At 45.5% G+C, this 27,612-nt stretch overlaps 1 protein-coding gene and 1 long non-coding RNA gene across 2 annotated transcripts in view; one reads left to right on the top strand and one right to left on the bottom strand.

The window, feature by feature from the left end:
* LOC134505436 (uncharacterized) overlaps positions 1 to 27,612 on the bottom strand; it is a 289,243-nt gene that overhangs the window by 227,780 nt on the left and 33,851 nt on the right. The window lies entirely within an intron of this gene.
* On the top strand, positions 972 to 25,821 carry REXO5 (RNA exonuclease 5). Its single transcript, XM_063314802.1, has 19 exons — positions 972 to 1,072; positions 2,276 to 2,456; positions 3,237 to 3,355; positions 5,054 to 5,180; positions 7,612 to 7,699; positions 8,450 to 8,557; positions 9,189 to 9,277; positions 10,691 to 10,806; positions 11,350 to 11,488; positions 11,694 to 11,788; positions 12,943 to 13,045; positions 14,145 to 14,266; positions 15,459 to 15,552; positions 15,816 to 15,926; positions 17,287 to 17,814; positions 18,739 to 18,958; positions 19,834 to 20,003; positions 21,574 to 21,683; positions 25,625 to 25,821. The coding sequence occupies exons 2-15, from the start codon at positions 2,310 to 2,312 to the stop codon at positions 17,434 to 17,436; spliced, it is 1,608 nt and encodes a 535-aa protein (XP_063170872.1). The 5' UTR covers positions 972 to 1,072; positions 2,276 to 2,309; the 3' UTR covers positions 17,437 to 17,814; positions 18,739 to 18,958; positions 19,834 to 20,003; positions 21,574 to 21,683; positions 25,625 to 25,821.

Below are 27,612 nucleotides of genomic sequence, written 5' to 3'. Positions count from 1 at the left end.
TGCTAAGTTTAGTTAAGCTCAGGGTTCATTGAGCTGGGTGAACCTAGAAGATGAGCTTTATTATTTATATTTATTATTATTAAACTTGTATGCCACCCAACACCAAAGGACTCTGAGTGGCCAATTCAGAGTTGATGGGAGTCAAGTGGCATATAAATATTATTATTATGGTTGGTTGCACAGTCAGCCAGATGTTTAGACTAGATTTGGCATTTTTATCCACCTATTGAGTCCTTCCCAAGGACCTGGGATAGGCAGATGTTGTTGTTGAATAATATTAAAGTTATTGTTGCAGGATGTAAGGTGTTTGCATATTATTGTTGTTGTTGATTGCACAGTCAGCCAGATGTTTGGAGTGGATTTGGCATTTTTGGTCTGCCTATCAAGTCATTATTATTTTTATTAATACTAAGCTTGGTGAAGCACATTGCCCCTTGTAAGTCACATTGCCCCTTGTGGGAATGATCCATGGTTGTCCAATGGAGAAAGAAGACGTCAGCTTCGGACTTGCATGAAGTCTGACCATGAAACGGGGGGAGGAGCAGTTCGGTTCCAGAACACCAACCCTTCCAGCTCTCCCACCCGACCCCTGGCTGCATTCACACGTTACAGCCCTCTCCCCCGGTTAGTCGAACCTTGGTTTTCGAGGCTGGGACCACGCGCTAACCCACAAACACGGCACGGGCTGGGCTTGCGCTAACCCTTGGTCAAAACGACCCCCCGACGGGCCGAAGCAACCCGGGCCCCGCCCGGAAGGCCTTACCTGGCCAGCTGTTTCGTCGCCATGGCAACCGCCGCCCCGCGCCCCCCGCCGCGTTCTAATCCCGCCCCGCTCGCTCTAGTCGGCGGCTGCCATTTCAAACAGCCCGCCGCGGCGCAGCCCCGCCCCTCCTCGACGCTTTCGGCCGCTCGGCTACGACGGTCTGCCGCCTGTGATCTGCTCTCTCGCTCAGGGCGCCTCCTCGGAGGCTCGACTGCGGGGCGGGGTAGCTCAGGCCCGGGGAGACGATTACCGAGCAGAGATTCTCCTCGATGCAGGGGCTTCACCCTAGGTAGGAAGCCAGGCGTACAGGTGAGGCTTCCTATCATCTTCATTTTTTTCTTTCTTGCCCCCTTTTTTTTCCTACGGGGACTGGGTGTTAGCAGCGAAAGGCGTTCACAGATCAACTGTTGGGGAAGGTTTCCATGCAGGGGAGAGAAGAAGGAGCCCAACTCTCCCTTGCACGTGTTTGCATGCTCACACGTGGTGGCAACCCCTAAAGAATTTCACAGATGGAACCAAAAGACCCGCATGTGCACCAGTTTAGGGTAGCCTGCTCCAGCTTTAAGCCTGCTGCCTTTAAACCTGCTGGACTTCTATCCCCATAACCTCCAGCCAAATTTAAAATCAAGAGGAACTTGCTAGTCTCTTCCTGGCCGGGGATTATGGGAATTGCTGCCCCGCCAGGCGAGACTGGGTGCAAAGAGTGGGCTGAGAGCGGCTCTTTATTGTACATTATGAGGGTATAATTAATTGCATTGTACCAGTTGTTTTAACCCAATGTTTTCCAAACGTGGCAACTTTAAGACGGTGGACTTCAACTCCCAGAATTCCCCAGCCACCATGGCTGGCTGGGGAATTCTGGGAGTTGAAGTCCACCGACTTAAAGTTGCCACGTTTGGAAAACCCAGTTTTAGTCCGTGTCTGTAGAATAGTTCTAAGTGCGTAAAAAAGCTACTTCTACTTTCACTGCTGTTCTCATTAAATTGGATTAGAGTAAATTAAGGTAGAATACTGAAAATCACAGGGGCTTGCTATTATTGTTAAATTAAATGCAGATTCACTTGATGTCCTATTGGAATTACTGTTAAGTTGGTTCTAGAATTACTTATTCTTAGAACCTGAAAGAGGAGAGCCAAATTGGTCTACCGAGGCAAAAAATCATACAGAATTCATTTATTCAAAGGCATCAGCTTTGGTGAGCTTCAGCTCCCTTCATGTAGCTTATTAAAAGCTGATGCCTTTGAATAAAACATGTTCGTCAGAAAAGGTGCTACCAGAATCCTGATTTTTTTACTCTTTGAACATGACTGTCAAGGGGATTAAGCCACCCATTTTTGCATCTCCCTAATTCCTACTCAGAATTAAGTAGAGCTCCAATTTATTAGTACAGTATTGTTCCAATTATGGGTGTTGCAACATTGCTAGTTGTCTTGCTCTGCAGTTGTTTCTCCATTAATTTATTAAATGGGTTTTTAAAAAATTCTTTACCCTGTTGCTATTCATGTTTTACAGATGAATTCCACTTGAAGGGATATTTATAAACAAAATGGGTGCACAAACTCATGGAGTTATAAAGAAAAGGTATTATGAAGACAGGGAAATGGGAGGAGAGACCCAGAAGGCTAACAAAAAAAGGAAGATGGAGGAAAGTGACATTTGCCCAAATCATCAGGAAATTAAAATATCCAGTAAAGTAAGATTTGTTATATTATTCCAAATGATTTGCCGTTATCGCATCCTTTAATTTGTCATCCCCTGTATTAAAAAAAAATATTTTACCAATTTAAATATTGGGTGGAGTTTTACAAATATTTTTCTGGCTTTGTTTTGGTTTGTGTCTTTTAAAAGGGTTGTTTTTCTTTCAGAGAGGTTTGCTGTAAGGGGTTTCAGTCTGTATTACATTTTTAATGCTGCACTTCATTTTTCTTTATATCTATGAATCATTAAGTTATAATTAGTTGCACACTGATGTATTATTCCAGTTGGCTGTTCTTGCATCTCTTTCAGCTTTGCATTGTATTTATTTTCCAAGTGCGGTAGCCAGAATTAGACAAAAGGTTCCTGTAATCTGAATGCTGCAACTGAGTCTCTGTTCGTCCTGATACCAGAGATGGAGTAGAAAACACAAGTAATGCTTACAAAGCTCCAGAAACTTTTAGAAGCTGCTTCTATTTTGTTCACAGCTGGATTTGTCAGTGTGGGAGGGCTGTTTTTGTAAATCTCCTCTAGGATGGGAATCACTTGATATTTATTGTGTTTATGTTAATTACTTCCCATTTTTGTGAAGTTACACATAACTAACAATTCTGCCTATTAACTGTGTTTCTCCTTTGCATCTGATCTGGTTTGGGGGCATTCTTTTGTAAGAAATGAATTGGCCTTTCTGGATGTTATTTGTGGGAATGGTGCCTTGAATACTGAAACTTTCTTGGTGAGTGCAAACACTCCTGAGTCAATTCTCTTGGTTTCCAAGGTGAAGAAACCCCATTTGTCCACTCAAATATTTGAAGAAGGCCAAATCGGCTATGAGCAACTATATGAACTCCTCAGGTATGCCACACTGGGAAGACATCACAACGTCACTCAGCCCAGGTAGACATCTCTTAACCTTACTCAAGATATCTGTCCAACCTAGGTGTACAGCTGTATTGAATTGCAGGTAGTCCTCGTTTAGTGACCATTCGTTTAGCGATAGCTCAGACTTACGATGGTGCTGAAAAACCGACTTTCAACTAGTCCTCACACTTACGACCATTGCAGCATCCCTGCAGTCATGTGATCATGATTTGGGTGCTTGGCAACCAGTTCACATTTATGACTGTCACAGCGTCACATGGTCATGAGATCACCATTATCGATCTTCCCGACCAGCCTCTGGCAAGCAAAGTCAATGGGGAACTGCGTGATTCACTTACAGACCACATGGTTCGCTTAATGCCTGCCGCAAAAAGTCGTAAAATTGGGTCAGATTCACTTAATGACCACTTTGCTTAGCAATCAAAATTCCAGTCCGAATTGTGGTCATTAAGCAAGGACTACCTCTATTTCCCTAATTCTGAAGTTCTAACAAATTGTTTCACATTTTGATAGCACTAGTGCAGTATAGTCATTAGAGCAGTGATGAAGGTTGGATTTGCATCTTACTCTAAACTATGAATAATTTAACCATAATTTCTGGAATCAGCTACACTAAGCTGGATCCATACATTGCATTAAGCCACCCATCATGGTTTACATGGCTTAGGTTAATTCAGCACACTAAACTAAACCGAACAAACATCACTATGGCTTAGCAGAAGGATGGGCATCTTTTTGGGGTTTTACCTTAAGTTGTTGGTTCTAAAAAAACAGTAGATGTTCCACATAGGTCTGATTTCCTTTACTAATTTAATATTGAATGCATCTATGATGATATTTTCCAATGATGTATTTAGTCATTTTCCTCTTCTGTTATATAAAAAATTACAACTATGGCAATTTTTGAAGGCTAGAAGTTCCAGTTGGGCTTAATGCAGAATGTGAACTCAGTCTGAGAACAGAAAAAGTTCAGATCCAAATCTGCACATAACCACTAAGCTCACTAGCTGACCTTAGTTTCAATGGGAGGCGAGCAGACATGGCTCTCAGGATAATCAGGGGTCTGGAAACCAAGCCCTCTGAGATATGGTTGAAGGATCTGGGCATGTCTAGCTTGCAAAAGAGAAGACTGAGTATGATGATATCTGTCATGCCACAGAGTGGACCTGTTCTCAGTTGAAAATCAAGGCAGGACAAGCACCAATGAGGTGAAATTGGTTCGGGTCAATAGGGGACCTTCCTGACTGTGAAATGGTGGGATAGTCTGCCAAGAACAGTGGACTCCCACTCATTGGAAGTTTCTAAATGGGAACTGGATGGCCATCTCTTGAGAAGAGTTTATAGAATTCCTACATTGAGCAGGCAATGGGACTAGATGACCAGTGAAGTCCCTTTCAACTCATACATTCTATGACTCTATGATAGGGCTTTTTAACCTTGGCAACTTTAAGATGTGTGGACTTCAACTCCCAGAATGCCCCAGCCAGCATGCTGGCTGGGGCATTCTGGGAATTGAAGTCCACACATCTTAAAGTTGCGAAACACTGCTCCATGAGATCAACACCTACCAGGCTGCTCACTAGATGATTCACAGGGGAGCCAGGCTTTCTGGTTCCCAATGTTTAGAAACCAGTATGATAACTGAGAAACAGATGTCCACGTGCTTGCCTAGCTAAGAAACATAAGAGATAATCTTGGTCCCTTGTGGTACAGTTGGTGTCGTATCCACCACCAAAGGCATGTGGCTGGTGTCCTGGTGGTAGTTTTGCACCACGTGGATCAGCTCCATTTCTACCGGTACTACCTGCAGTTCAAACATCTCCGAAAGACATTCAGACACGTAAGTCATTGAAGTCTACCCATTGGGTGGGATGGCTGGTCTAGGGAATTGTGTATTATATGGCAAAATGGCAGACCTCCTAGAACAATTAGCCAGGAATTGTGGCTTAAGAAGCCATGCTCGAACCAAACAGGAGAGTAAACCAGGCAAACAAATCAAGAGCCACAAACCAATGAATCAAACCTGGAGAAGAAAACATGACTTCTGAATCTAGGAGGGGCAGTTAAGTGCAGTCAAATAAAGTGGAAGGTTAAATTGGTTTTTGGAGCTTGGTTGGTTGAAGGATAATTAGCTGTGAATGTCATATCATGTTCACTTCTTCTTGGTCTACTTGCTTGCCAGAGGAGGACCCAGCAGACTAGAAGCCATCAACTTGTGGCATCTTCTTGTAGTTTCTTGAGCCAACGTTTGTTAGGCATGAACGTGGTGATGGTCCTGCTTCTGGTGTTTCTTTTTAAAAGTATTACAAGGTTCTTTTTATGTAATTGTGAAGAGCAGAAAGAGTTTGACATTTGTACCTTGCCAACCAAAGACAGCCTGTAGAGTCTTGTCTTGTGGTCAGCCAGGTGCTTCACCACTTCCTCCTCATGTTCATCTCCTTTTCGCTGCAACCCAAGGTTTTCTTTGGCCTGCAACAGCTGCATTTAGCTCAATCCATCCCAAATTTTGCAGGCCCACGTTCTTTGTCCAACCCCTCCCTCAGCCCTGAACTTAGCAGAGAGAACTCAAGTCCAGTTGTGGTTCGCCATTCACCGGAGTGGTGTGCTTTACAGATGCAAGCAAAAGAATCTTTCTCCTGAAATCACTGCTGCTTTCAGCAGAACAACAGTAACTGGAACTTTTTCCAATAACGGGGTTAACTTTTGTTTTTCTTCTTTGCCCTTGCAAGCCTCCACTTAACAGGATACTTTGAACCGGGGAAACTGGCGGAGGAGGGGACGGCTTTTGAGCAGCGAGGAAACATATGTCTCCGATTTAGAGCAAGTTCAAGACTTTCCAGGAACAAGCCAGCCTCCAATTCTTCTCAAGAATGAGTTTTCTCCCCCCCAACCCGCTCTCGCTGCTGCCTGAAAGTCGAGGTCATTAATACGACCGGCTGGGTTGACACAAAAGAGACTTGTTTTTCTTGGGAATCCCCCCCCCCCACAAAGTCTTGTCTGTATCTCTTGCACCTCTTCCTCTTTTTAAAAGAACAATCCATGGTTTGAGGAGGTTAGGAAGAAGGCAGTTTGTGCTTTTACCACAAGCTGAGGCTTTTGCAAATGAATTCTGTGCTTATTGTTTAATAAAAAGCCAGTTTCCCCATCTCTTTCGCACCCACATGCACAACCGCCAGATATCATGGGAGCTGGATCATTCTAATAAATTGTGTTTGCAGAGTATCCGAGGACTTCACGGATGAGGAACTGAAACCGTCAACAAAGGGAAGGCAGCATCAATCACTGGATTGTTAAAACGAGGGAAAAATAATTCCTCAAAACATTTAGCAAGAAAATATTTGGGGCCCTTCTGAACATTTAATTATACTCTGTGCTTCTTAGCCTAAAATTTGGATTTATGAGATGATTGAAGAATCGAATTCCCTGGAAATACTCTCAGACAAGTGCCTTTTTTTAAAATTTCAAGTCTATATCATTATTGGTTAGGTTTGTTTACATGAAAAGTCTAACCTGCTTTTCATAGATAAAACAAGCCCAGTGTGGGGATCCAGCCACATGGTTACAATCTTGGATCTGTACCTGATGCCGTGGGAACTTCCAGCTCAGGACACGGTTGAATATGTACCAGCTCTTTCTCATGTCCCTTTGTGTGTACAAGTGAGGAGCAGACCCCTCTGTTGAAACCTGCAAGGCTGTCTGCCCCACTGGATTTTTTTTTTTAATGCTGCGCTCCATTAGGGATGGGTGCATCTGTCGAGTTCAGTTTTTCTTCATTACTTATTTTTGCAAATCTGTAAATTTTGGTTCATGCATATTTGTGTGTCTGTGTGTATAATATAAAATGCATTATATACTTTTAATATAATTATAGTACGTATCAGTGCGTGCACACACACACACATCCCATATATGTGCACACAGGGTTAAGTGTGAGGCTGATATGCTGCAGAGCACTCAATTGGCCTTCTTAGAAAATAAAAGTAATGAGGGGCTGCAGACCAGGATTTTATTTAGAAGGGAGCAAACTGTCTAGAAAACCCAAAGATGGGCTGTGGGATGGTGGGTGGGTCAGGAGAGGTAGCGTATAGCGACTTCACTAGTTTGTGGCTTCATCAGGGGTGGTTCTACAGTTGGCCATGCCTGCCCAAGGTAGCCATATTGTGTGAGCGCCCTCGATACGCTCAGAGAATTCCAAATGTCCCCCTCCCCTGGAAGGAGTATTGTGTGATGTCATTTTCTTTGCCTTTTTTGCCTCTGTTCTCTTTTATTAGCGTTTCTCCCTGCCCTCCATCTCTGATGACATTATAGAAAAAATTTGTGGAGCGGGCATAAATGACCGTCAACAGCTCAGCAGGGAAGGTAGTAATATATTCCTTTTCCATTCCCTCATCCACACACCTGTTATTTTCTGATCATCTAGGTGGATATGCCTGGTGTGCAATGTGTGCGGTCTTGAGCGTGCCATACTTCTGTGCAAATATTTTGGCCCTTTATATACCACATTCCCCAGGCAACTTTGGTTTTTCCAATAAATAAATAAATTATATATATATATATATATATATATATATATATATATATATATATATATATATATATATATATATATATAAATTTTATATATATAGAGAGAGAGAGAAAGCACCAAATTGTGCCCCTTCGTGAAATTGGGCTGATTGTAATGGAGTCATTTGAAAATTCCCTTATTTCTAAAGTGCTTCATTTCCAAGCAGACAAGAAATGGAATACACTGTCCCAGGCAGACTGAAGTTAAACAATAAATTGGCAAATGTGAAGAATGAAACAATGCCATTTTTTTTTAACTGTTGCTGTTCTTGGGGCTTGATTTTATTTTGCAGTTATTTTTTAACACTTCTGAAAGCTGCATTATGGATGTTTTATTACACTTTTCACACTTATGCTGTCAATTGCCGTATGACGAATCGGTGGATAAGCAGTAGTTATAAACCTAACCAATAAAATAAATCAACGGCATGAACAGGCACCCCACTCCCTTCTGTCCTCTTAAAACGCATTGAAGAGATGCAGGCAGAAAGGGGGCAAAAATGCTAATACAAATATTTAACATAAATGTCTCATTGATTTCAGAGATGGATGATGATCCCATAATTCAGAAATATGCAGAAAAGGGCTGCAGTCTCTCAAGTTACATTTTAACTCCTGAGGAGATGCATCTCCATGATTATCCTCTAGAAGGTAAGCTGTCTTAGAATCCACATTTATTGTCAAATTCTCGATATCTAGAAGAGGGACAGGTCACAATTTTAGTACAGGTAGTCCTCGCTGCACAAGCACAATTGGGACCAGAATTGTGGTTGCTAAGCAAAGTGGTCATTAAGTGAATCTGATCCAATTTTACGACCTTTTTTGCAGTGGTCGTTAAGTGAACCATGTGGCTGTTAAGCAAATCACGCAGTTCCCCATTGATTTTTTTCTTGCCAGAAGCCAGCTGGGAAGGTTGAAAATGGCGGTCACATGACCGTGGGATGCTGCAACCGCAGGGACGCTCTGGCAGTTGTAAGTGCAAGGACAGGTCTTAAGTTGGTTTTTTCCAGCACCGTCATAAGTCTGAACCATCGCTAAACGAATGGTTGTTAAGCAAGGACTACCTGTAGTTATAATAAATAAAACTATGGTCTGCATTTGGTTCTCTGTTCCTTCCAAAGCTGTAGCAGCACGATAGCAATAAGCTGGTGTTTTTTTCTCCCCAGTCTGCGATTGGCCCAAGAGTATAGGATTCTGGCTTCCATGTCTAGGATCCAGCTGCTGCGCCATGCTAGCTTTTCGCGCCTTCTGCCGATGTTACATTTGTTCATTGCTTCTCCAGATTATGGCGACTGCAGCCATTTTGTTCATACCCACTGCAATGGCCCGGTTACAGATGGCAGCCCCCTCTTTGGACTGGACTGCGAAATGGTATTTCTTTTGGGTTTATTTACTTCCCATCCCTTTGCAAAGGTTGGATCCAATTTCTTACTTATGGATAAAGGTTTACTGTTAAGTCTTCCATTCTTGATTCAGGGTAGAGCTCTGATCCATGACTAAGTGCATGCAAAACTTCCCAACGTCTTCTCCAGCCAGGTAGGGGAAGGACTAAATTTGAGAGTTGTCGTCATTCAGCAAAGATGGACCACTTTTTGCATGTATTGGTGGAAATGAATCTGGGAATTTCACCCTTGGTTTGCAGGAAGGCCAGGGTTTCTCCAGCAGGGTTCTGTGGCACCCTCGGGTTCCCTGGGAGGTCACTAGGGGTAACCTGGGAGATCACGGTTTATTTAAAAAATTATTTCCAATTCAGGCAACTTCACATTAAAGAGGTAGGTTTCATTCTTTATTTTCAGTTTAAGAACACCGTTCATGCATATCTACAGGCCTACCCATGAAACGAATATCATAATTCTGTAACTTCTAGCCTAGAGCGTCGTGTGGCACGGAGTGGTAGGCAGCAGGATTGCGGCCAAAACTTTTCCCATGACCTGAGTTCGATCCCAGCAGAAGCTGGATTCTCTCTCGGGTGGCTGGCTCAGGTTGACTCAGCCTTCCATCCTTCCGAGGTCGGTAAAATGAGCACCCGGCTTGCTGGGGAAGGTGACGACTGGGGAAGGCAATGGCAAACCATCCCTCTCTATAGTCTGCCAAGAAAACGTCGCAAAAGCAGCGTCCCCCCAGAGGGTCAGACCTGACTCGGTTCTTGCACAGGGGACCTTTCACATCACAACTTCTGGCCTATCTTTGAGCCTGAATGTGCAAGGGGTCCCTGAGACCTGAAAAACATTTCAAGGGTTCCTCCAGGATTCAATGGTTGAGAAAGGCTGCTCTAAGCCTTCTGTTACAGGCTGAAATGCAGGGGTGGACAATCTGCAGCTAGCTCTCATTTCAAAAGGCCTGGGCTGGTCATCCGTTCAGACCACTGGGAAGAACCACTGGTCTTTTTTCTTCCATGTGAAGAGGGGCCAAAAGGGGGTATCAGGAAGGAAATGGGAAAGGTATCAGAAAAGAGGGAAACGGCTGGTCTGCCCAGTGCTTCCTTAAGACCCGTCCTGGTATAAAACAATACTGAGATGTTTGCCCCGTATTTTCCTTCTGCCAATCAGGTCCCCAACCCCTCCTTGGGGACCCTGAATGCTGGAGTCAGCCACGCACCGATGTTCAAATTCTATAGCGCGACAATCTCGATCGCAGTGGCTTCCAGCGGGGTGTGGGACTACACTTCCCATCTCTCCCAGGCATCACAGGAACGCCATCAGGCCACCAGAATATTGGGGGCAGGGGACTGCAGAGAACCATCGGCCCTACTTCACTCTTCCTTGGCTTTTTCATTTTGTCCAGTGTCTCACTGCTAAGGGGTCAGAACTCACCCGAATTGCAGTGGTGGATGCCAACGGTCGGTGTGTTATGAATGAGCTTGTCAAGCCCAAATTGCCAATAAGAAATTACCTTACCTGGTAGGTTGTCAAAACATGTAACACTTGTAAAAGTTGGGCACGGCCCAGGATTTTGAATGTTTGGGTACTATAATTGCTTGAAATTAATGTTCTTCGCCTATTTGATACCGCTTTTAAGGCCAAACCACACATTTAGATAAACTGCTTGCTTTAAACTTTTACACGTAGCACTTGTGTGTATATACAGGAGAGGGTGTGAGCAGAAGCTTATTCCTTTCCCTCCTAAAAATTCCCCATCCTTTGATCCGTTCTGTGCCAAAGCTGTTCTTTGTGTCAGTTGAATAATTATTCCTCTCTGACCAGTTGCCTCCAAGGTTACAGGCTATATGTGAGGTCAGGATGTAACCATCTCCTTTTCTAGCATGTGCTCACCAAGCTTGAATTGTTGGCCAGAAAGGAAAGAAAGTTTGGTGGTTTCTCAAAATGGCATGAAACGGAAGTAGCATTACCTTGTCTGGAATCTATTACTTTCTTGGAAGGCCCTTGTCGGAGCATGTTACCTTCTTGGAAGGCCCTGAATATTGTCTTGGTTGTGTTTTGAAGTTACTCTGGCATCACAGAGAAGCTGCTTCGCCCCGTCCAGACCACCCTCGCCGAAATCCAGGGCCGATTAAGGAATCTACTGCCTTTGGATGCCATTTTAGTGGGTCATTCCTTAAATGCTGATCTTCGAGCTCTAGAAGTGAGTATACCCCTCAGCAATATTTCCTTCTCACCCATCAGGTCTTGGCCTAAGGGATGGGCTTTTGATCCAGAAGTTAGCTACAGCAGGAGAAAGTCCTGGGTCCCTGTTTGAAGGTATCACACAGATGGTCAAGATGTTGTTGTTTTTGTTTAAAGACCCACGTTTTTAAACACCTGTCGTTTTTTTCCCCCAACGCTTGCAGGTGATTCATCCGAACATTATAGACACTTCGCTTCTCTTTGCCAGGAAAGGTGGCAAAAGGTTCAAGCTGAAATTCTTAGCAGCAGCAGTTTTAGGGTAAGAAAGCTTGTGCTGAGTTTCTGCCTCCAGACACATCTCCTAACACTTTTCAATTAGGACGTTTTTGAATTGCTCCATCGTGAAAGAAACGCCTTTCAGATGGAGAGTAGGATTGTTTACAGATAATTAAGACTTGGTATCCTGTTTGTTTAACTGGGAATCCACCCCACTGAATTCAGTCCTATACCTGTTTAGCAGGGCATCAGGCCCATCAACCCTATCGACTTGAATTAGTTAACATTTGCGCAGACAGGTAGGATTGTGCTAGGAAATGGGCTCGTCAGCTGCTACAGGCCCACTGTCAGCAAGACTAAGCTCTGTCTGCTTTGCTTACGTGACTCTGAAAGTCCCCAGGTTCATCAGTTTTCCCCAGCTTGACTGGGCATGATGGGACTTGTCATCTAAAACTTCTAGAGGGGTTAGCACCGTTTGGGGATGGCACTCAACAGAGAAAAACTTTATGGGGTGGTTTTAGGCCAGGCCCTATCTTCTGAACCCGGGGGAAGAAGCTATAGATAGATGTTAATGCACTGTAACTTCTGTTAGCCATGACAGTTTGGGCAATGCTGAGGAATGCTGGGAGTGGTAGTTCAGCAACCCATTTTCCATCCCATTCTCATAAATCTATGGGCACTGCTAAGCTGCAGAGAGTCTTGGGTTGGCAACCTGTCCTTGTGATCTAGTGCAATGTTTCTCAACCTTGGTAACTTGAAGATGTGTGGACTTCAACTCCCAGAATTCCCCAGCAAGGCTGGCTGGGGAATTCTGGGAGTTGAAGTCCACACATCTTCAAGTTGCCAAGGTTGAGAAACACTGGTCTAGTGGAAGCGTCCCTTTCCACCTGTAGTTCTGTTTCAACTAGACCTGGAATTATGGCCATAGTATTTAGGAATGACTAATCAGCTTCATCAATCAAAATGGGTTCAGACTTCATGCTAAACCATAATGCAGTTTATTTGGTTTTGATTTACATGTCTGAACACTTCATGGTTTGCAAACCATGGTTTATGGCTCTATATGTTGAGCAAACCAGGCCTTAGCTTAGCTTGATACATGATCCCAGTTATAGCTTGAAATTAGCTTGCTTCTTTGCTACACAATACAGTGTTTAGTTATTCATGGGCTGTTTGCACTGTTCCTTCTCCTTGTAGGAAAGAAATTCAGTCCAAGGCCCAAATGGGTCACGATCCCACAGAAGACGCCCAGTGTGCCCTTGAGCTGGCCCAGTATTTCATTGACCAGGGACCCAGGAAAGTAGGCACCTTGATTCTTCTAGACTGTTGTTTGAAGGAGAGGAATAAACGTATCCCTACATCATACAGTATTTGCCAAATAATTCCGTTTATAGTTATGCCTCTTTAGCAAGTTCACTGATTTTTTTTTTAATGGGAGGTAGTCACATTCTGCAGTGTGACCCATTGCTTCTCTCAGCAGTAGGGAAAGTGCATGTTGGAGCCCCAGCCAATATGGATGATGGAGAATAGTGCTGGGAGTTTTATTTTAGTGGCATCTCAGCGTTTTAGGAACGGACCGTCAACTGTTCAGCAGGTGTCCTTTGCTGCCACCCCTACCTGAAGATGTTGAAGATTGAACGTTGGACCTTCCATGCAGGTAGTCCTCGACTGATGACCACAGTTGGGGCTAGAATGTCCATTGCTAAGGTGGTTGTTAAGTGAGTCACACCCGATTTTATGACATTTTTTGCTGCGGTCATTAAGGGACTCACTGTGGCCGTTAAGTGAATCTGGCTTCCCCCATTGACTTTGCTTGTCAGAAACCTGCTGGGAAGGTTGCAAATGGCGATCACAAGACCCTGGAATGCTGCAACCGTCGTAAGTGCAAGCCGGTTGCCAAGTGCCTGAATTTTGATCACGTGACTGCAGGGACACTGTGAGGGTTGTAAATGCGAGGACCAGTCATAAGTCAATTTTTTCAGCACCATCCTAACTACAAACAGTCAATAAACGAATGGTTGTAAGTCGAGGACTATCTGTATACAAACCCAGAGCCATCCTGCGACCTCTGATCCCTCCTGTTGGTCCTAACTAGAAGCCAATAAAAGGAAGAGTTTATTCTGCAAGCCCATTGAACAAAATGAATAATGAAAGCTACAACATGCAACAGGCTGGTGGGTGATTCAAGGGGTTCTCAATTGTGTAAGAAGGGAATGGGCACATCTTTCTAGCCCTTAGAGCCACATGGGAGGACCCAGGGTACAAAAAGGTAGGGAGATACCCCTGGGAGGTCCTGTGAGAGGCACTTAGACTTAGCTTCCATCTCAGAGAAGAAGTGATTGGAAGCAAAACATGCAAGGGAAGAACTTGTAATATTAGGGGTTTTTTTTTCACCCTAGGTTGCAGAGTTGAACCTAGAAGCCAGATTGTCAGAGCAAAGGAAGATGGGAGAGGCAGCGAGCTGGGTCAGGGCAAAACAAAAGAACAGGATCCAGAAAGGGGCACGAAATCCCAGCCAAGGGTAAATACCATTACTTCTCTTTTTGTAAAACAGCCGTCTTGGCTTGAGAAAGTTCACGTTGAGGTCTCTTGAGATGGTTTTTTGGCTTCCTCTCCAAACTATTAAATACCCTGGCAGAATCTCTGGAAAGAACGCTGTGAAAATATGCTATTCCACACGGATTCAAATTGCAAGACACGCCGTCCCCAAAAGAATGGGCCAGGCTCTTATCAGTTGCCAGTTCATTCTGCAAAGCAGCCAGACTGGGAAATTCAATACCATGGCCTGTTTTTAGATGGTTGCAAAGCTTTTTTGCCCTGCAGTTGCTTCCTTGGTAGCATTTTAATCTGGAATTACCACCTTTCGTTTACTCACTCTGTTCCGATTATAATATGTTCCCTCTTACGTTTGTTCAGGCTTGATTTATGGCAACCTTTTCACAAAAAATTAAAACATAAATGTAGTTGCAACATCACATCCAGGATGGATTTGCCGAGCCCCAGTGAGGCTTTTCAGGACCATTATGCCTTGAATTAGAAGGTGCCTTTGGGTGGTTTCTGACCTTTAGTACAGGTGGTCCTTGCTAAACGACCACAATTGGGACTGGCATTTTGGTCGCTAAGTGGAGCAGTCATTAAGCAAATCTGACCCAATTATATGACCTTTCTGTAGTGGTCATTAAGCAAATCATAGTGGGCGGTAAGCAAATTGCGTGGGTTCCCCACTGATTTTGCTTGCCAGAAGCCAGTCGGGAAGGTTGAAAATGGCAATCATGTGACCACGGGATGCTGTGACGGTCATAAATGGGAACCAGTTTCCAAGCACCCAAATTGTGATCACATGACTGCAGGGACACTGCAAAGTTCTAAGTGTGAGGACTGGTCGTAAGTCGTTTTTCCAACATTGTCGTAAGTCCGAACCGTCACTAAAGAAATAGTCGTTAAACGAGGACTACCTGTATTGCTTCCTGTTCAGCAGGGATGCAATAGCTTCTGAATTAGTGAGTTCCTGTTTCTGGGAAGTGACGATAATCACTACTTTCCTTTGTTTTTTAAAAAGTGGAATATTATTTTGCAATGAAAAGAAAAAAGTGAGCACATTGGTAAATGAAGTTGCTCCTGGGACCAACTTAAGGTTGAGGTATACTTTAGAACCCTTTCTTCATAGCACACTACGAGTATATTTAACTTTGGCTTTTCTTCTTGTCTTTTAGCCTTTTAGAGAGCTTACAGTCTGTCGGTCAAAAAACATTGCTTCTGGGAGAACAGAGCGATGTTCAGAATCATATGGCTTCCCTAAATAAGCAAGTGAGTTATAAATACTGTTCTGTTGTTTTTCTCGACCCTGATTTCCATTTTACAAAGCTGAGAAGCATATGGACGTGGTACTTCCCAGCGGAAGCCAAGTTAACACAGAGAATTCTTCGCCTTCTCTCTTTTCTACCTCTGCAATCTGGCATCGTATTATGGCTTTTTCTTCACGGCTGTTTATATTCGTTTTCTAAGCATCCCACCTTTCTTCAATGTGTCGATCTCTAAAATGTCTCCCAGTTCCATCATTGCCCTTTTAGGTTCTCCAGAAAGCCCTGGAAGAGATCCCTAAGTCTTCCTTCAGCGTAATTCAATTTGTTTTGGGTTCAAAGCACGTTACAGCTGACCTCCTTGCAGAATCCAGTTCAAAGGTAAAGAGATCTGCCGAATCTTCTACAACAAAGGTGGGCAGTAGCGATCTAGAATACCTTTCTCCAACCTGGATATCAACTACCTGAATTCTTAATTATGGCCTTATTTGCTAGGAAATGTGGAGAGTTGCAGTCCCTATACCTAGAGAGAGACCAGATTGTGGAAGTCAGATTTACAGGTAGACCTCTGTGTGATTTTTGACAGGTAGAGAAACATTTTGGAGTCCTGATTTTCTTATTTAACAGCAGCAGCTATAAAATAGTAGCAACCGCAGAATTAAGCTGCTAACAAGAAAGCTTGGAGGTGTCTCTCCCATGGTTTATGGTTTATAGGAGGAAATGCTCTGAGGTCAGTTCTAATACAGAAATCCCTGGCTGAGTATAAATTCAGAGGAACCTCTGTTCTTCAGGCTAAGGGGTTTCTCTTGTTCTTGCAAACATTCAGCACCTAACGTTGATTGCTGGAATTGTAAGGAAAGGTTGGATGAGCTTGTAAGGTATCCTATGAAACCACCTGAAGGGCTCCCGCAAAGGAGCAGGCAAGAATTTGCTCACTGGTGTCCTCAAAGCAGGATTCAATGCAGTGGTCTTCAGGTCTGCTCTCTGCTAGGGAGGCTGTAGTAAAGGTAAAGGTTTCCCTTGACGTAAAGTCCAGTCGTGTCCGACTCTAGGGGGCGGTGCTCATCTCCGTTTCAAAGCCTTGGAGCCGGCGTTGTCCATAGGACACTTCCGGGTCATGTGGCCAGCATGACTCACGGAACGCCGTTACCTTCCCGCCGAAGCGGTACCAATTAATCTACTCACATTTGCATGTTTTCGAACTGCTTGGTGTGCAGGAGCTGGGACGAGCAACGGGAGCTCACCCCGCCGCGCGGTTTCGAACCGCCGACCTTCCGATCGACAGCTCAGCGGTTTAACCCGCAGCACCACCGCGTCCCTCTTAACCCTCTAGGGAGGCTGTAGCCCTAAATTTACTCTGATTTCTAGCAAGACCAAAGAGGGTCCAGTAGGCATGGTCTCCTTCAGCCTGGACCCACCTTTCCCATCCTTCAGCTGCTTTTTCCCCACTCTGAGCCAAGAGATGTGGAGGCCGGGAGATTTATCAGTAGATGTCCCTCTGCCTTCTATTCATCCTTGGAATCACCCCCACCAGCTCTCTTGCTGATTTAGACATCGCACTGAGCTGTCATTCAGTTTGGTTTGGCCTTAAGGGTGGTGTGTGCAAACCTGGTTGTGGGCTGTTCCAGATGAGGGTTGCTCATAAAAACCCAGCTTGCTCCTCTGCGACAACCCTGAGAGGTGAAAAGCAGTTGATCAGTTTGGTTTGCTCCATTTCTGAAATCCAGCCTTCTTTTCCCAGATGAGGGCCAAGTTTTCCGACATGCTGACCATCTACGCAGGCCCTTTTACCAAAGACGTTTGTCTGAAGACTGTGAGGAAAGTCTTTAGGAAGTGCGGCCATGTTCGGTCAATCCAGCTCATTTCAGAAACGTTTAAGGCAAGTAGCTGAACATTTTTGCTGCACTGGGGTGGGTGGTGCAAATCCCAGAGGGATCTAGGCTGCTGCATTTCCCCCCCACACCTCTGGGCAATTTTCACGTTCCTAAAATAGGCCCTTGCCTTGAACTGGTAATTTTGATGGAAAAACAGAAGGACCCCATCAGTCACCCAGGAGGATTTGGGGCAATTACATGATCAAGGAGACGTCCAAGGCTTGGGAAAGCACCAGACCCCTCATTTATCTGCTGGGGGCCATTACATCTGAACCGAGGTGCCCGTTTTGTCTTTCCCAAAGCCCCATCTCTGCGTCCAATATGAAGTGCTGGAAGCTGTCCAGCTTGCCTTGGAAGAGCTGAACGGAGCAGAAGTTGCAGGATCTGCCATCAAGGTAGGCTTACGGCTTGGCTTTAAACCTCAGGGTTGGGAGAGCGAGCACAGGAGTGTAGCCTGCAGAAATCTTGGGCCCTTCATTTCTCTTCTTAAAATATTGTACAGGAGGCCTCGCTTAACGACCATTCATTTAGTGACATTTCAGACTTACAATGGTGCTGGAAAAACCAACTTGCAACCGGCCGTCACAGCATTCCCCACAGTCACATGATCATGATTTGAGTGCTTGGCAACCAGTTCGCATTTAGACCGTTGCAGAGACCCATGGTCACATGATCACCATTTTTGACCTTCCCAGCTGGCTTTCGGCAAGCAAAATCAGTGGGGAACTGTGTGATTTGCTTAATGACCACATGGTTTGCTTAACGGCCACAGTGATTCACTTAATGACCTCCACAAAAACGGTCATAAAATCAGATCAGATTCACTTAGCAACCAAAATTCCAGTCCCAATTGTAAAGTGCCTTCACTGTGATTTAAATCAGTTTTTCCCAACCGGATGCCCTCCCAAAGCATCGGGCTGCAATTTGCAATATGCGTGCTGTTATTGGAATAATTGTGTTCTTTCTGTTATTACAGAAAGGAAAGTTTATAGAAGATTATATTTATTATCTTCTATATTGTATTTACATTTGTTTTTTCGTACTGGTTCCCTCCAGAAGGGAAAATAGCGTCAATATAACCCAGAAGAAGAGCTGAATATTAAATGAGATCCCTGGCAATCATTGTTCATTCAAAACCACGATTAAACAAACCATTGCTTAGCATGTTACGTGACCTCAGCAAATTGTGGTTTATCCCACAAACATGGTGGGTGAAACCAGACAAAGGTCCCGTCTCGCCCAGTGCAGCAGGAAGGGTCTCCAGCCTGTGCAAACCAGTGTTGTCAGCTTGTCCTGCCTTTTGGTCTTCTGCCCGTGAGGTTCAGCGGCCTGTCACTGAGACGACCCTCGATGGTGAGATGCTGGTGAAAGAGCTGGAAAGGGACCGGGAAAACGAAGGCGTCATTTACTTGGCCGGGCTGGGGAAACGCCGAGGTGAGATGGAGCTGCAAGAACAACTGGGCCACCTGAAAGGTTTGCGTTCCATTTTTTGGCCAAGGGATCCCCAGACTGGAAGACGGAGGAATTACTGCTTTCTGAGTAAGTGTGGCCATAAATAAGGACAAAATGTCATAGCATGGGATACCCATTCTGACTTTCCTCTCCTTCGTTTCCTCTTTTTGCCCTTAAAAATCCTTCCCGTTTGACAGCCACTGAGCACACTCGCTCCTACTTCCTTTGGGGGGGGGGCTTTTCCCCACCCCAACCGTACACACACACACACACACACGCACACACTGCCATCATGGCAAGTGACTGTGCAGGGCACAGCAATGGGGTAAAAATCAGTACAGGTAGTCCTCGAGTTATGACCACTTGTTCAGCGACTGAAGTTATGGCGGTGCTGAACAAACGGCACTTATGGTAAACCAAAGAAATTAAAGGCAGACAGTAAGAAAAAGAAAAGGAAATGTAGCTAAGCATTTTGCACCAGCCCCACTCCCTACACCTCTCCATGCCTTTCTCTCCTTACAAATCATCCTCACATCCACAACGTTCACCCAGGGCCCCTTTCAGAACCTTAATATTTCTCCCCTCTGTTTCAGAACCTCATCAACTCCACCCAACCACGACTTCCTCTATCTTCCCCATCCTCTCAACCCATTCACTGTTCCTCCACAGATTTGTCTGGCAATCCTGTCCTCACTCATTCTCTCTGTACAGGTAGTCCTCGCCTAACAACCACAATTGAGACCAGAATTTTGGTTGCTAAGCAGTCATTAAGTGAATCTGACCTGATTTTACAAAGGAAGGGAAGGGAAGGGGAGAAATTATGAGAAACATTTCAATTTAAGCAGTTTTCATCTGGGCTGTCCCCATTTCTTAGCCCTAGGGCCTAGCATGATAGTCAAGGCCACAGCTCTGATTTGAAACATGGTCTGTTAAGCTGTGTTGTTCGGGGGTCTCTCTGGCAGGATTCCAGCCCCCAGAGAGTGCCTCCAGGGCCCTCCAAACCCTACAAGGGAGCACCTTGCGGAGCAGAAGAGCCCTCACGTCCCCCACCCTCTTCCGATGGGTCTGCCTCACCAAAGAAGAGGGCAGAGGAGGGGCAGGACTCCAGCAGAAGCAGCAACCCTTCGATTTGGTGAGCTTTGTCCTTAGCAAGCCAAGGTTACATTACGTGGTAAAAGGAGGAGAGTAAGAAGAGAACCTCTGCAGCTCAGGGCTGAACCATGGAGTCCTTGGTGCTCCCTGAGCTGGGTGGTTGGCTTGCAGACGTTTCATCACCCAACTAGGCAACATCATCAGTGCGAGTGAGGGTGGGGTTGGCTGCCTGCTTACATACAGTACCTTGCCCTGCCAGTGTTGGTGGGGTGTGGTTTTCTCCTTGGTAGTTCCTTGATCAGAGTAGTGTTTCCTGCTTGACTCTTTGTCTCTGCTTATCTGGATGTTGGCTGCTGGAGAGCATGTGGTCTGGTCTTTTTGTTTCCTTCTTTGCTCTTTTATTGTCTCTTTCTCTCGACAAACAAACAATACCCCAATCAAGGACCTACCAAGGAGACAAACTATCAAGCAGACAAACAATCCAGCAGAAAACAATACCCCAATCAAGGACCTGCCAAGGAGAAAACCACACACCCTCCAACACTGGCAGGGCAAACTACTGTATATAAACAGGGAGCCAACCCCACCCTCCCTCGCACTGATGATGTTCCCTAGCTGGGTAACGAAATGTCTGCAAGCCAACCACCCAGCTCAGGGAGCACCAAGGACTCCACAGGGGAGTCAGATTCTGATGCCTCCCTTTCATGCAGCAGATAGTTCTGGGATGAGTGAAAGTTCATCTGCAGAAATCCATCGCTCACGTTGCTGTCACTGAAATGGGTGCATTGGCTTCATGGACTCTTCACAGCCCTACCATTGATCTGACTCATATCCTGCTTGGTTGGTGCTCATTTGGCTCACAACTACGAATAACCTTCCCCCTCAAAAATGAGTGGGTTTGACTTGGAAGTTTGGCCTGTTCTGGGGTGTGTGCATGGCTCCTTTTGACCTAACCAGGCCTTCAAATGACTAAGGCTCATTTTGAGCCAATTAAAAGAAGTTTTTTTTAAAATCATCCCTCAAATGAAGCACAGACTCTGGTTGGTTCATGATAACAGTCATCCAACTGTCTTGGGAGTGTCCGGGGAGTGATTTGCAGTGCCACCTTCTGGAATAGTATTTCAGATTCCCAGTCCAACCTATGGTCCTGAGATTTCCAAGTGGTCTCCTATTCCCAATCCTAACCAGGTCTACCTTTTTAAGCTTCTTAATCCAGCTACATGCTGCTACCTCCTGTGACACCACATCCACTTGAACATGCATTTACTTCTATCTGCCTTTGGACCCATTTAGGGCAATTTCCCCCAATCTTCTGCTCTCCAGGTATATTGGATTTTAGCACCTAGAATTCCAAAAACTATTTGTGAGAGGGATTATGGGAATTGAAGTCCAGCCTTTCTGTCTGGCACCAGGTTGGAGACAGCTGCTCTGTTATTTTCACAGTACTTAAGTAACCTATTTGTCATTGACATTTGAACTGAAATGCTAAGCAGAGTTTCTTGAAGCCAACTTTTGTCTGTTGTAAAGCAACTTCCTACATCCTAATAGGTGTGACTTCGTTGTTTTGCTTCGTTTGTTTCACGGAAAACATTTATATAATTTCTCCCCAGGAACTTGGTTTAAAGAAAGCCATCAGGACTCTGGACCACAGAGTCAAAACACTCTATGAGCGGGTTCCAGATCATACACTCTGTCTCGTTCTGTTACCAGGCACCAACAGGTGAAAAATCTTATTATTTCCTTCCCTGTGTTTTCCACCGAGAAGCGCTTATTTCACCTTGTACACTCAATCTGGGATCTCTTCTTTCTTGGAGTGATGCTTAGAGGACCAAAGTTTTATTTTTTTTAAATTTCTTTCCTGAGAGTTTTCGATAGACAGAGGCATGCAGCATTGCTGCGATCCAGCGAAGTTAGAAACACAAAATCAATGGTGCTGTTGGTTGATCCAGTACGACACTTCAGATTCCATTTGCAAACCTGTGTAGCATTCGCCTGCAGCTCTTTAAAGCAGCTGCATCTTCTCCCAGGCAGGCGTTGCGGCTTCGGAGAAGAGTCGTGTGATTCCAGAAAAAGAGGCAGCAGCTTTCAAGAGTTACAGATGACTGCTACGGATGCTTTCCAAAGCATCTTGTTGGAATCGAATCCAAAACCCTCCAAGTTGGTTCCATCCCTTAAATGCGGCCTTCAGCTCCATTTCTCACCCATGGCTAGTTCAGGACAGCCAAAGCATCGTCTGCTTTGGTGAACCTGCTAAAAGCTTCCCTCGTATTGATCAGCAGCAGAAAGATTCCTCTTTCTGCTCCATTAGCAGCCTCTTAACCGAGGCTAATGCAGGTCTATCGACCAGCTCCCTCTGAAGTGGGAACAAATTGCCGCTTGTCAAGAATTGCAAGGACGTGCTTCCCTGCTCCCCAAAACAAAAAATAATCCAGAGCTAGACAGCCGCTGAAAAGAGAGTCATTTGTCTAAGATGTTGGCAGGGGGTTCAACCCGGGTCCTGCCAAATCTCCCAGTGGTTCGGATGAAAGAGAAAAACATCACCTGCTGTGAAGTTGCTTTGTTAGTTTCCATCACTCTGTGCTGCAAAAGGCCCCCGGCATTACAGCCTCCCCCGATGCGTGCCTTTAAGTCCAGTGGCTCGGCCAGCACGATAATAGGAACTCGTTCAGTTCGTTGTGGACGTATCTGCAAACTAGGCTGGCATCTGCCTGGAGTCTTGCCTTACGGCGTTTAAGAGATGCAGGTCACCTAGAGGGGAGGCTGGTCCCTGATGAATGGTATTTCAGGTTCAGAAGGGTAGAGGGAGCAGGTATCAAAGGCTTGGATGCAGGAAGCTGCTGCTGAAGCCCTTTTCCTTCCATTCAACCCTGTATTAATCAGCTCATGGGGGGCAGGGAGAGAGAGAGAAGCTGTTGTGGGTCTTAATTTCTCTCCCTCCTTTGATCCCAAGTGCTCACTCCTGTTATTTGAAGCCAGTGGGGGTAAATCAGTACCAATTGAAGCGAATATTTGTAGCTCAGGGTTGAACTGTGGAGTCCTGGGTGCTCTCTGAGCCTGGTTGTTTCCTTGCAGATGTTTCATTGCCAGACGTGGCAACATCTTCAGTGCGAAGAGGGAGTGGGCCTTGCTCTCAGTTTATATACTGTGGCTTGCCCTGCTTGTGTTGGTGGGGGTGTTGTTCTCTCTTTGGGAGTTCTTTGATTGGGCTGTTGTTTGCTGCTTGGTTGATTGCCTGAGTTAATAGGTAAATCATTGCATGCCTGTGCTTCCATATTTGATTTCTCTTTAAGATTTATATGGGAACCCAAGGCAGTATACACAGCATTTGGTCCTCCCAATTTTCTCCCACAGCAACACACTCTGAAGTAGGTTGAGCTGAGACAGAATGACCAACCCTAAGTCCCCTGTGGAGCTTTTGCACTGAGCGGGGACTTGATCCCAGGTCTCCCAGCTCCTCATCCAACACCACAGTGGCTCTTGGGCTGAGAAAGAGTGATTGGCCCAAAGTCCTGTTCACCACTGCAGCCCATCAGCCTGTGATGGAACGTCAGGAGAAAGTGGAGCAGAAAAAATCTCGGGTCCTGGGAAAGTAGAAAGTGTGAGAAAGAAACTCAACATGACTTTGCCTTGATTTTGCTAGGTATAAGTTGCAGTAGGGGTGGTGTGGTGGCTCAGTGCTTAAGACGCCAGGCTTGTCGACCAGAAGGTTGCAAGTTCGGCAGTTTGAGACCCGAGCACCGTGTGACGGAATGAGCTCCTGCACTTGCCCCAGCTCTTGCCAACCTAGCAATTCAAAAGCATGCAAATGCGAATAGATAAATAGGTACCGCTTCAGCAGGAAGGTAACAGCGTTCTGTGACTGTCATGCTGGCCACGTGACTGCGGAAGCGTCTTCAGACAATGCTGGCTCCTCGGCCGTGGAAGGGATATGGGCACCGCCCCCTAGTGTCGGACGCGACTAAACGGGAGCCTTTACCTTTTCCTAAGTTGCAGTAGAGAGGGCCTTGGGTGGGCTTTCGAGATTCTGTTATAATACACTAACTGCAATAAGGTACACCAAAAGACTCCTAGCACCTCCCCTTTCCTGACCTTGCCTGTCTCAGAGGGCTGACACAGCCTGGAACAGATAGATCTGAGGTGCTCTTGTCTTTGCTTGTTCATTGTTGACAGCTGAACACTTAGCAGTATGCCTGGTTGTCACCAACTAATGGGGGGATGGATAACTCTTAACCACTTTTGATTCAAGCCTGCCTTTGGCCACTCCCAACTACGCTGCAGCTGCAGGGAGGGGGCAGGAAGAGACATCAGCCTCCTCTACACTGAGTTTGGGACTTGGGGACCACATTTGCTGCGAAACAGCTTGCCTGAGCCCTGTCCTAAGTACGCCACCATAGAGGGAGCTATCCAAGCCCACACAGCCATTAGCCTCACAAGCTTTTCTGGGTTGTGCTGAATTTGGAACCAGTTTCTGGAGCTGTCACAGGGTAGGGAGAAAGTAGGCTCAGAGGTATTAGTTTTGGAGTGTCTAATGTGACATCTGGAGATGACCATTGGTCTACAAGCATCTTCTTTGATGCTCAGCAGGAGTGCTGGCCTGTTTGACTTTTTTCAAACGGAAGGTAAGTTGCAAAGCAAGGCGGCATAGCCTTTATCCCCAAGAATGCCTTCAAGACCCTTGGGATCTCTCACGCCAAACCATAATACAATTTGTGGTTTAGCCCTATCCATTGTGCCTTCTCCCACCAAACCACACTATGGCACGATGGCCCCTGAATCACTCTTCGCTTTCAGGTAAATTTCAGGGCCGCGGTTAAAAAAAATTAAGCCAGCGACTTGCCTCCCCAGCTCCGTACGGGTTTAATCTGCAGCTTCCGATATCCCTACCCTGGTCTGCAGAGGATTAGATGAAAACAACAGAGAAACAAAAAGGATAAGGGCATATATTTCTTTACGTATCTGTGAAACCGAAATGTGCCCCTTTTTACTTTCTAAGCTGACAGAAGCTTAAAAAGCCCAGCTAGCGTCACCGTCCTTCTTAGGGAAAACGCTTCAGCCAACGGACCGTTCCCAGTGCCAGCTCCTGCAGCTGTTCCGCTCGGCACCGTCCCCTTGGAGATGCGGCGACGGGGGCTGTACGTGCAGAATTCCAACTGTGGCACCCCGCAGGGCGGGTCCTGCCTCTTGACATATCACAGCCGCTAAGCTATCGTTGGAAGCATTCGCTTGATGGAGGATAATTAGATTTGTTGAAAATATCATGCCTCTTCAGGGGACTTACCCTCTTTGGCTTTTAAATCAGGAGAGGGCCGGCTTCCGTGGTGGGGGCGGGAAGGTGAAGCAGCTGGGCTGAGTGGTCAAATTCAAGCTCTTTTTTTTTTTTTTTTTTTTTTTTAAATAAGGTTAAGAGCACCGCAAATGAATCTGTTTTCATCTGGAAAATACAACACACACACCCCACGCACGCACACAAAAGCTTTAAGTTTGCATTCAAATTAACCTGCTTGCTTTGATGCAGTTAGGGATTTTTCTTTTTCTGATGTTTCTACACAAATTCCAATTTCACTTCATTAAAATTAAAGAGTTTACACAGCCCTCTGGCGTTAAGTGGCAAGCACATTCTCTGCAGAAATCTAATGTGTGCTTTTCTCACCTACCTCACAGGCTCTCCGGCTCTCCTTGTGGCCTCAGCCTTTTGGGAATTAAAGGAGAAAAGAACATTTCCACGTCCTGCTAAAACACAGGGCGCCAAAGCCCCACTTTTGTGAGAAAATGGCCATTCTTGCTTGAATGAGTGTCCGCAAGCTTCTCAAGGCAATTTTTAAAGTGTTCAATTAAAAAGTATCAAATAATCTAAAGAATTTGATTTCATTGTTAATGCAGGAAACTTATTTTTAAGCTCCCTGCAGACTGCCAAAGGTTAGGGTTTTTTGGGGGGTGTGGGGAACAACACAGAGGATGCTGGTTGGCATGCATTCAGCCTCGGAGCATGACATTTCAAAAGTTTCCATGCTGTTTCTGGCTGGCAACATTTCAGAGGCTTTGCGTAATATTTTTTGAAAAGGGGAGGATGGAATTGTTCAACCTCTGTGAAATTCATTCCGTATACATTGAGCAAGACAGTACACCACGAGGTCCCACAGACGGCGAAAATAAGCAAATAGAAAGAGGATGGGAAAGAATTGGGGAGAAAAACCATTGTAAAGTGTAACTGAAAGAAGCAAAACAAAGGTGCAGAGTTATAACTAAATGGGGAGGGGTGAGAACATTTTGCCAGATACTCTGCTAGAAAGGAATAGGAGTGGAATTATCCAGGAGAATTCAGAAAATTCTCAGAAAATGTACCCTATTAGAAAAATTCTTTCAGTTCAGTCTTGACCCAGCTGTGTGTAAATCCAGCTGCCAAAATAAGTCTTAAAGGAACTTCGGTTTGCATTCGGCCACCCCCGTTACAGCTCCAAGCTATTGTCTTGGAAGCAACAATATAAAAAGTGGACTGTATGTCACAAAGGCCTCTCCCGCTTCTGCCCACCAGATTCCCATGATCAAACTTTTCATAAACTTTGGTGGCATTTTTCCCCACCACATAACACGCACGCACAGCGCATACCATTCAGTCTGGGGGAAGTGGTGCACTTTACTTTACTTTACCCTGGAGAAAACGGAATCGCTGATTCACACAACTTGGGCTGCTTCCATTTTCTTCATAAAAGGCAAGGTTTCAGCTCAAGGCTGGCAGTGGAGATGCTGCTCCGGAGGCTGGCATGCACAAAGATGGGAAATCCGCTTGATTCATCCTGTTCCCTGTTTGGCACCGAAGCTGCTTTTTTTATAAGGATGGCAAGCCCTCTGCCCATGCACAGACAGCCCCTCTCCTCAAAAGGAGAGCAGCAGGGGTCATTTCAAAAGAGCAGGCTTGCCAGCAAATTCTCCAACGTAACAAGGCTAGGGCGGAGGGGAGTCAGCCGTGATCTTCCCAGCTCGGATGAATGACCCCACGGGGCCAAGTCACCCTGGTGCTTTTTAATGCAATCATTTTCATTTTCTAACCTGGGTGTAGCACAGGGTCGGTGACAGGAAATCAGGAAGGTGTCTTACAGCCCTCCTGCCTCCAGAGACTGCAAGGGTATAAAAGAGAGGGTATAAATGCAGAATTTTTATGGGGCAGCAGCACTTCCAAATTTTCCATCTCTTTATCAGAGATGATAAAGGCTAATGCAAGGTGCCAGTGTCAACAGGAATCTGCTCCCTCCAAACAGCTTCAAAAACCCTCAGGCAACCTTTTCTCAATGGCTCTATATGGGATGCAGCTTTTTCATTTAAAATCCCTCTCTTTTATCCCCTGGCAGTCTTTGGGGTCAGGAGGGCTGCAAGACATGATTTCCTACTACCTAGGACAAGAGCCAGTTTGGTGTAGAGGTGAAGGCACCAGGCTGGAAACCAGGAGACCGGTAGTTCTAGTCCCGCCTTGGGCATGAAGCCAGCTGGGTGACCTTGGGCCAGTCCCTCCCTCTTAGCCCTAGGAAGGAGGCAGTGGCAAACCACTTCTGGAAAACCTTGCCAAGAAAACTGCAGGGACTTGTCCAGACAGTCGCTAGGAGTCAAAAATGGACTTGAAGACACATACAGAGTCTAAAACCCTGTGCCTAACC

Source organism: Candoia aspera, chromosome 14 (assembly GCF_035149785.1).
Source record: "Candoia aspera isolate rCanAsp1 chromosome 14, rCanAsp1.hap2, whole genome shotgun sequence".
NCBI lineage: Eukaryota > Metazoa > Chordata > Lepidosauria > Squamata > Boidae > Candoia > Candoia aspera.
This window is presented reverse-complemented; position numbering and strand designations above follow the sequence as displayed.